Below are 10,496 nucleotides of genomic sequence, written 5' to 3' on the forward strand. Positions count from 1 at the left end.
AGATAAGCATAGTTATAAATCATGTCTCAATTTAAGTTCGGATCACTTATAAGTAATTATTTTACTGAGATTAATTTTTCTACTCTTAAGCTGAAGCTGTCCTATCTGGTTCTTTTGAAGAAGACCTATATTTACATAACCAAGAAATTATTTTTAAAAGATATGTTGAAACAATTTCTTATAGAGATCATGTACACACTTCTTAGAGTTGTGAATTAAAATTCATGGACCACAGTTTATTCAGGTTATTAGATGTGCAAGAAGGCTAAAAAAATTTCATGTTTCTGGGTCAACTTTTGTGATTTTAACGAATTTGTGTATTATTTTTTTTATTAAAATTTTTTAATATGTAATTTAATACACAAATTTTTAATCTGAAACATATTTAGAGAAATATAATTGGAAAAACAGTATTGTTGAAATACAAGATGTTCGAGAGGACAAAAATCTTATTTTGACTTCTGGAGATTGTAACTTCTTATTTGAAACTCAAATATAGCCAAAAAAATTTTTAGGACTGTTTCAATGAGTGTGATGCATCCCTCTAAAATTTAAGAATTTTTTGTCAAGCCGTTTGAGCGTGCGATAAAGTTTTTGAAAAATGTTCGAGACCATAAAAATCAAAACATGAATTAAGCAAACATATCACAAATAGAATCATATAAATCATATTTTTCAAAAAAGACTCCTATAAACCCTAACCAATATAATTTTATTTATGATATTTAATTTCAATCATCATAAATCACATATAAATATAGGTCAGATTATTCAATACATGCATATCAACATGAATCATAATAACAAATAATGTTTAACCTAATTTTAAAAAAGAAACCTAAAATTCTCAAAACCGATTTTTCAAATTTAAGGTTTTATTTTTTTTGGATTTTATTTGATTAAACACAATAAATATCAATTTTAATATGATTTAAACATGTTGATCACATTAAATATATCAACATAATTTATAAATATAAATCATATTTTTTACAATCTACGATCAAGAAATAAGGTTTTTCAAAAAGCATTTTTGGTAAAATAGCGATTTGAGGTCCTATAAACCTCCAAAAACACCAGATATCGATTTAATCTCATGACTATGATTGATATCACCTTTATTCCAGTATGTGGATGCACTTTTTGTACTACGTAGACATGCACAAGTTGAAGGTTCTTATCTGAAATTGTGTAAAACAAAAAATTGTCATATAGTCGATGCAAAGCTTCACTACTTTCATGTGAATGATCTAATGGATGCATAAAGTGTGAATAGGGAAGAAGATGAAGGCTTGAGAGAGAAGAGGGTTATGGAGAAAACAGGAGAGAGAAGAGAGAGATATGAGAGTTATGATGAGAATAGTAAAGAGATGAGAGGGGGTCATTTTTTTATGGGCCCTCTCCCTCTCTTATTTTAATGAAAATGAGTTTCTCTCTCTATATCCCAAAAATGTGTGGATAGGAAGAGAGAGTCTCACTTGGTAGAAAGGTAGGGACGTCCCACCCTCTAGACTCTTCTTATTAAACTAAATTAATTATATTGTCACCTAGGCAAATGAGTTTAATTGGGGCTCACCTAGGGTTCAACCCAAATGTGATTGGATCCAATTGTCATTAATTATATCCAAATTTACTAATTAAATTAACAATTTAAAATTATAATTTTATTTCAAGCCCATATTAGATCCAGATACTAAGGTTTAAATTCATATTTAACATATCCAAAATCTATTATTAAAAACTATTTGATATCCGAATATAATTTAATTAAAAATTATATACATATATTCAACATGAAAATAACTCTTTATTCATTTAATATTAAAAAAAAATCACAAGTGTTACACTATTTACAATGAATAATTCTTACCTAATTAGGTCAGTTTCATATTCAAATTGCATTAGTCCATATCAGAACTTGTTGACTACATCAATTTTCTTTTTGAATTATCCTTAAACTCTTCTCAACTACAATAAAACTTTACTATACATCATATGTAAAACTTTGATTGGTCTATTCAATCAACTAAATGAACTTGAATATCTCCAAAAATGGCATCAATTGATCTATGATAATTAGCCACTTAGCCCTCAAAATAAGCCTTTCAACAACATAAAACTCGTCAAATTCCTATATGAGATGACCAAGTTATACCCTACTGAAGTTGCCTGGGTCTGTGTTTTCTTTATGGACCCAAATGTTGATTGGATTAATGATTACTTCTAGAGCTTTTGAAGCGCTGCTAAAGGTCCCAAGGATGAGTGCAATATTACAAATTTTTAATGCTACGTGCATCCTTGTGACCCTTTAGTGGCGGTTGCGTGTTTTGACATTGTTTACCGTTTTTTGATGTAATTTTTTGTGTGCATTGAACGTCCATCGATGCACGCAATGGACAGTCAGCACGATTAAGCATGATATATATATAATCACTAGAATATGAGAACTAATTGTGAATCATTATTTTCATGGACTTTTTGTCCTTTTCAACTCTAGGGATGTAATCTACATGCTTGGATTTATAAGAGCTTGCTCTTGAATCATCACATTTCAATGCAAAAACACGATTTTTTTAAGGTTTTAAAATCAATGGCTCATTATCTTTATAAATATTCAAGCATTAAAAAATCACATTTTTTCATCGAAAATACATGATCCAATGGTTGATTCCTAGCAAATTCACCATACCAAGCATATCCACATGGTTGGATTTGCCAAAAAAGTGTTAAAAATACTCATATTTTTAGTTCTCATATATATAGTGATGCGTAGGTGCACAATCAATAGGAGCACAACCTCGAGGTGTGCAATCAATAGGAGCACAACCTCGAGTGCAATGCACGCTCAGCGAAATCCACACAAAAAAATGTTGTTTCAACAAGTAATCGTGCAAAAAATATATGCGACAGTTTTCGACTGCTGCTAAAGCATCTTTTTAAAAATATCCCTCACATCCCTAGGGCTTTTGTGGCGATCACCGGTAAATGTCTTTTTTTGTGTGGATTAATGCTGAAACAACATTTTTCCGGGGAAAAGATGCTGAGCATCCATCACTTGCATGATGAACACCTAAGGGTTGCACTAGTAGCTGCACACATAAGGGTCCGTGCTAAACCGCATGCTAATGGGTTTTTGGGGCATCTCCTGTGCTTTTTATGGGGTTCCGGCCCAATAAATGTGTTGGGCATGGTCAATTTACTAAAAATTCACACCTGGATCATGTGTTTTCGATGAAAAAAAATGTTTGGAGCCTAAAAAATTTACAAAGATATTGGACCGTTCATTTTTTATAAAAACCCACCAATGTGTTGGAATCAAACGCTTCAAGAGCTGATCCCTCTAAAATCAAGTACATAGACATAAATCACATCTGTACGGTCAGAATTTAAAAATAAAATGAAAAAGCCCAAAAAAACCCATTTAGCACGCTGTTTAGCACCAAATTAGTTTAGCACAGACCCATTACTGTCTCTCTCTCTCTCTCTCTCTCTCTCTCTCTCTATATATATATATATATATATATATATATATATATATATATATATATATATCACCGCTCGTTTCAGGTGAAGTTTAGAGTCTCATTTCTCGTATCCATTTTTCTTCGTGGCAACCTTGTTCGCAACTCACAAGACATGGATATAAGCATGAAACCTAACATAGAATAAGCACAAAAATCCATTTCCACGTGTAGGCACTCATCCGAGGTGAATAGCCACATCCAACCATACACACAACATGCCTTTCCTCCAAACCAAACAGAACGAGTACTAATATCTTTTTGAAAGAACGAGTACTAATATCTAGATGAAGCTTCAAGCTCAAAATAGTCAGACGCTTGTACTAATAAAACATACATATTATTTTAGCAGCCTTACTGTCTCAGAAGGCTAAAAATGAATTGGTAAAAGCAAGTCACATGTTTTAGTGACAGTCAGTTGAACATCTCAATACATTTTCAGAGCATACAAAAGAACAGAAACTCAAAAACAAAGCTGCAGTCTGAAGTCTGTAAACAACCTCTCACCTCCTTATGGTTGCAAAGACTTATAAACACGACAGAGGGGGGCCAGTTCTAGTAGTATATATGCACACTTATGCATACAAATACGGATGTGTATGCATACTTATATACATATATATGTTATAGGTACATACATATATACACGTGTATATGCATATACAAAAATAAGCTTCGTGGTACTTAGCTTCTCCTCCGGTATTAGGAGAGAGAAAATCAAATCCTTTTTTCTGCAATGAGCTCATCGAGGCGACGATCGATGATCAGGGAAACATCATCCAAGAATGCGGGCTCGCTCATGCCCGGGAGCATGCCTTCTTGTGCTTCATGCATGATCTCCTCAATGACCGACTCCCTGTTCAGTGTTTCCCGGCACATGAGGCTTCCTATTGCGAATGGGGACATGCCTCGCTGCGCGCCTTTCTTGAGAAGCATGGTAGAGATTCGAAGGGTACGGGAGCAGTCGAGTGACAATTCCCAGCCATGAAATTTCAGAAGCGCTATGTCTAGCTCAGCATCCATCGACAAAATGTATTCAACAGTTTCAGCACTGAATGGTTGGCGAGCTTGCGGCCAGTAAAGCCAGTCAAATGTGCAATCTTCAAACTGCAGCAGCAAATATGAATTGAATGAAAAACCACATTTAGTATGGGCAGTAAAGATTGTCACATATATTCGTCAATTCAATTTTCTAATTGCAGGGATAATTATAATCAGTTCTATGCAAAAGAAATCCCACATTAACATTCAAAAGAAATGATGGTAAAAATAAGAGTTCTGCAGTTTCACAGATCAAAATCTTGAGCTATGAATTCAATACATGTTCTATTTGTTTTCCACCCAGCAATAGCATTCAAAAGAAATGATGGCAAAAAACAAGAATTCTGCAGTTTCAGAGATTAAAATCTTGAGCTATTGAATTCAATAGCACTCTATTTAGAAAACCAAATAGAAAAGAAACAAATGCAGCAAACTCACAACCATATAATCGAAACAATGAGAGTAAAAGAAAGATTACACGCACATTTTCGGGCAGGCAGTAACCATGGTCTATAGGAATCAGAACGGTTCTCCCTTCATCCCCTTCTTTGCTGATCAAAATGTTTCCAGCATGCCTATCTGCATTCGCCAACCTCATATCCAATACAGAGATCTTATGAACCTCTTGAACTGGAAAAGCTCCAGGGCCCATGTCTTCGCAGCTCCCATAGTTCTTCACAAACATCTGCAGAGACCCAACCTTGACGTTCTTCGCACACCCATCGTACCCGTCGGGGTGGTTAAACCCGCCGTGCAAGCACCTGACCATCATCGTCGGAGGGACACCAGAAAAGCCTATTGCATTGTCAAAAAACTGCCGCCTCCCACCCTTGGGATGATCCAGAATGTAGGCTGCAACTTCCCTGTAAGCACCTTCACCAACTCTGGTCCCTCTCTTCAACCCCTCTCCATCCAAAGATATTGGCAGCCCCCTCGGATTGTTCACAGCCTTAGGTTCCTCATCGATGGGCTTGAACACCGCGGCGTACCTTCTCCCGGAGGAATCACGCATGAAATAAGCACCGCCTGTACCCTCAGAGGACCTAATCGGCGAGAAACCATTCGCCATTCCCGCGACAGCGGAATCAATTAGATTCTTTAGCACGCTGCCTAATCCTACCGCGGGGCTCACGATCACAGGTTCCAAACAGTAATCTCTCTCAAGTGGTTTCCTGGTTATGGCCTGAAACTCTGACTTGTAGCTCCAATCCTGCTCATCCCTCTCTTCATCTAACGGTTTCTCACACAAAATCGACGCAATGATCGACAATTCATAGTCTTTCTCCACCGGTTTCCCACTGATCTTGACGTTCTTCCGAACAATCAAGTGAATCACAGCCTCCGCATCTTGACAAATATCATAGACAAGGCTAAGATCATCCAGCTTCTCTCCATTACAGACGAGCAGCTGATCTTTAAGACCGACAAAACCCTTCCCCTTCCGGGCGATCTGCTGCTTGAGGTACCCTATGTTTCTGTACCGTTCGACCTGGAATTCGAGTTCCTTTCCGCAGGCGGTCTTGACCGTGATTGCCTGAAGATCGGATAAGCGAATGATCAGATGAAGCACATTGCCGTCCGACACGCCGTAATCCTTGATCAAGCAATCGTTCCTCGCGAGCTCTCTTCCTCGATGAACTAACATCTGCTTGTTCTTCAGAAATCCCTTGAACGTCTGGATCTTCAGCTTCACCAAGGCGATTGAATCTGACTCCAACACGCGCATCGGAATTACAGAACCCGCAATGGTAAGGTAGATGAGGATCGATTCGTCCGGCCGCGGTAGGCTCCTCCCGCCGGTGAAACACATTAGATCCTCGCCGACGCGGCTCAGAACGGCAGCAGCAGTCGACATCTTCACGACACAGAAAACAATCAAACCCCCTAAATTGTATTTACATAACCCGAACGAGGCAGCTGCCCCGACGAACAAGCCCCTACGACTCCATTGAATCCAAAGTATCAAGAACCAGCTCCTCCTTCAAAAGAAGAGTCAGAAAGATTCAAAAATTTCCCTACAACACTTACAAACACAGTCGAAATGGGAACACTATTTTCCCATCAAGGATTAAAGAGACTCCTTTTCCCTTCAATTGGAAGGAAAAGAAGCGATCTTTACCCTCGATGGATGAACCACACCACAAACCATCAAATGATTGACCCACAATCCTTCTAAAAGAAAGGGATAAAGAAGAAATCTTGCCCTAGAACGACGATGGGACAGAACCCTAATCCAAAGACTAGGGAAATGCCCCAAAATGCAATGCGTCTCGTATGACAAGCGGCGGAAAAAAATCACTACCCACAAAGAAACTCCGAATTAGACGCCCGACTCTTGATCAAATCAAGCAAACCCAAGGGAGAAAACGCCAGAAAACCCGAATTTAAGGAGTTTTTCAGACGCAGAAGAAGGAAGGGAAAAGACGCACAGACGGGAAGAAATGAAGACGAACGATTGGATTCTCAGCATGCAAGAATCGAAGAGGAAAGGGACTAGAGGGCGGAGCCCAAAAAGGAGAAGAGGGCCCGTGGAAAGAGAGGGATGGAGATATAGAAAGAGGGGGAGGGATCCTCCACCGAGGAATTTCCAGGAACTTCCGAGATTATCATCCACAAAGCCGTACTTTTCGCCGAGTTATTCTGTGGAACGGACGCCGCGGTCCCAGAATGGTGGTTACTTGTAGACACCCCATACATGACTAACGACCCTTAAACTTAACGGGAGAAAATCGCATGTTGGGCGAGATTACCCAATTGGCCTTGCTGGCATTTTTTAAATTACCATGATGTACAGTTTCTCGCTTATTTTTATCGTTTTGTTACTAGCATAAAATGATTTCGCAAACTAGTGATGCGCTAAGCTGCTCAATATCACCAACCTAACGATCAAAAGCCACTTACTAATGGTTTCACATGCTAAATGCTGCTTAGAAAAGCACATTCAAATATATATATTATGTAGTTCATGTCACTTAGTATATAATTGTCTTGTTTTCAATAAAGCACAAATTTTACCATAGGCTTGCGTGTCATAAAACATATTGCAGTTTTATAAGCATGATATAGCAAAACCTCATCATTAAAAAAAATAAAATCTTACGGCTCTCAATTCGAAGTCTGTTTAATAATTGAACACCATAACAAAAAGCACCACCCAGACTCATTCATCGATGCTTAGGCATTCACTCGCCTAGTCCTGAGTCACCATACTCAGTTGGAATCATCTAATATGATCTTTAGAGGAATTAGCCATAACCCACACGCACCCCGTGCATCCAACCGCTACGTGTGAGACAATCTTGCAAACTGAAAAGTTCTTAACCAATTCTCTAAAGACAACATCCTCTGATCCACTAATATTGTTTAACCGAACAATGCTCTATGTTTGTACTGCCAAACAATGATGCACTAACGATGATATCAATGCTTATCTCATACCGTGCTACTATCGTACATCACCGATCAAGCGAACACATACCGTGCATTCTTAGATGCATTTTTCACTCAGTAGAACTCCACACTGCATATATCTTATTCTGAAAAATCGGCTTGAGACATATACTATCTTATTAATATATCAGTCTAATTCGAGGATGAAACAAATCGATATCTGATCCGATAGAACTACCTCTTTGGTGCGTTAATATGGCAATATGAGGAGTGTGCTTAAGTGTCATGCCCAAAAAAAAAAAAGGATGCATAATCTTGTATTTATGATATTATTTTGATACCTAAACAGGCTTAGTTTAGGTTTAAGATCAAATAGCAATTGAACGGCATATTCAATGAGTTTAGTAATGGATTTTTTCATCTATGTTCCAATCCAACTTCAGATCCAATTAAGCTAGATCATTTATGTCAAATTCATTAGAGCCCTGACTCCGGCCGTTTCAATCCCATGCCTCAATTCTTATAATAATGTTGTTTTCGCATGAATGTGTTATCAATTCGAGCACCAATGACCTGTCTGTCATTCTTAACATATACTTCAGTAATTTACAAAAAGGAAGTAGGGTATTATCGCCATTTACAGATAAACTAAATGCACTGCCCGTAAGAAGTACGTCATTCTTAACGTCAGAATCGACCTGTCTCCTTTCTCCGGAAAACCACTTCTAGACGTTTGAATTTTCAAACTTCCAGAGATATCGGAACTTTCAAAATATAGATATCTTTGTTTTTTCTTTAATTTCTTCTTTTAATTAATAATACGGAACGGGTCCACACGCTTTTGCCTTAAAACACGCTTGACCATTTTACCCCTAATATATATATATATATATATATATATATATATATATATATATATATATATATATATATATATATATATATATATATATATATATATGCGAGCTGATAGATATTAACTTCATTATGCATTTCTTAGGCTCTCTTTTTTTTAGGTTTAGTTAGTCTCATGTCTAACACGGTAGATGTGATATGCTTTCCTTATACCCTCTATTTTGTTAGGTCTCGTTTGGCCCATTCAAAAATCATAGTTTTTTAAGTATTTTTTCTCACCTCTAATACCGTAGATGTGATCTATAGGCTTTCTTTAGTAAGAACCAGCTTTTAGATTGTTGGAATCTGACTTGTAAACAGTTTTTTTGGTTCTTTGGCATGCTTCTTTTTTTCGGCTTCTTTGACGCCAATATAATAGTACCTGCATTTAATATCAACATCACATAACATGATTCTTTTTTTTTATATCCAAGTCTCCAAGTTTTGTTTTCCCTGGTCGCGAGTTCCACTAGGGTCAGATTTCGAATCTTACATAATGTTAGTTTCATTAGTTGTCAACAATGCTTTTAAAGGTTGTTACTTTAATAGAATTGTCAATAATAGTATTAAATAACAATTTTTTGACATGTCCTAAGATGTTAGGTATTTTTATTATTCTACTAATGTGATTTTTCTCTCTCTCTCTCTATATATATATATATATTCACTAGAATATGAGAACTACATGTGAACCATGACTTTTATAGACTTATGCATGTGATCTACATGCTTGGTTTTATAAGGACCAACTCTTGACTCATCTAATTATGATGCATAAATAAGATTTCTTAAAGCTTTAAAATTGACAGCTCATAATCTTCATAAATATTCAAGCATCAAAAACACATATTATTTTTCATCAGAAATGACCCAACAGTTGATTTATAATAAATTCACCATGTCAAACTATGGATCCTGAATTTTTAAAAACTAAAAATAGAGGTCTTCTATCGAAAATTGTAATAAAAAATAGATCTGAGATCTCAATTTGAATTTGAGAAGATTATGAGAACTATTCTTCAAGACCTCAGGCCTTTCCTCCTCCATTGAGCAGGGATCAACCAGATTAGGGACTGGAGACTGTTGTTGTTGGAGTTGCATTGCGAATATGGGCATACTTCTAACACGAATTCGTAGAAAAAGGAAGTTTACTGGTAAAAACCACCAAAACTCAAGAAAAATACAAAACACAAACAATATAATATTCGTTAAAAAATTCAAACTTAATAAAATTCATACAATAAAGAAATAATAAATATAATACAATCAAATTCACCTCAAGCTTAGGTAGCCCTTTCTACGTTCAATGAGCGTGAAAGCACGAGCAACACTTTAGCTTGGCGTGAGCTCGATATTGGTGTAAGTTTGAGATCTGGGTCTTAGATTAGGTCCAATATGGGCTAGGACTAGGCTAGGTCGGCTAAGTTAGGTCATGTAGGGATTTCAGCAAATTGACAATGCTAAGAAGAAAAATCTAGATCGTTTCTATGAGGGGAGATCACCTATTTATAGGTTTTTCAGTTGATCTGGATACGTTTTCCATGTATCTGAGATCCAAAGAGAGATCTATGGTTGAAATTTAAATTAAGGATTGAGAGTTGATCTTGGAAGGAGATTAGTGGATATAATCTCAATTTAATAATGTTTAAT

The 10,496-nt window shown here is 36.5% G+C and overlaps 1 protein-coding gene across 1 annotated transcript; it reads right to left on the reverse strand.

Annotated features, from left to right (window-relative positions):
• Positions 1-3,839: 3,839 nt before the first annotated feature.
• Positions 3,840-6,562, reverse strand: LOC149820199 (phosphatidylinositol 4-kinase gamma 4-like). Its single transcript, XM_089983068.1, has 2 exons — positions 5,047-6,562; positions 3,840-4,628 (listed from the first exon to the last, which is right to left on the reverse strand). The coding sequence occupies exons 1-2, from the start codon at positions 6,415-6,417 to the stop codon at positions 4,239-4,241; spliced, it is 1,761 nt and encodes a 586-aa protein (XP_089839194.1). The 5' UTR covers positions 6,418-6,562; the 3' UTR covers positions 3,840-4,238.
• Positions 6,563-10,496: the final 3,934 nt, after the last annotated feature.

The sequence above is a fragment of the Nuphar pumila genome, chromosome 12 (genome assembly GCF_984573655.1).
Source record: "Nuphar pumila chromosome 12, dmNupPumi1.hap1.1, whole genome shotgun sequence".
NCBI classification, from domain to species: domain Eukaryota; kingdom Viridiplantae; phylum Streptophyta; class Magnoliopsida; order Nymphaeales; family Nymphaeaceae; genus Nuphar; species Nuphar pumila.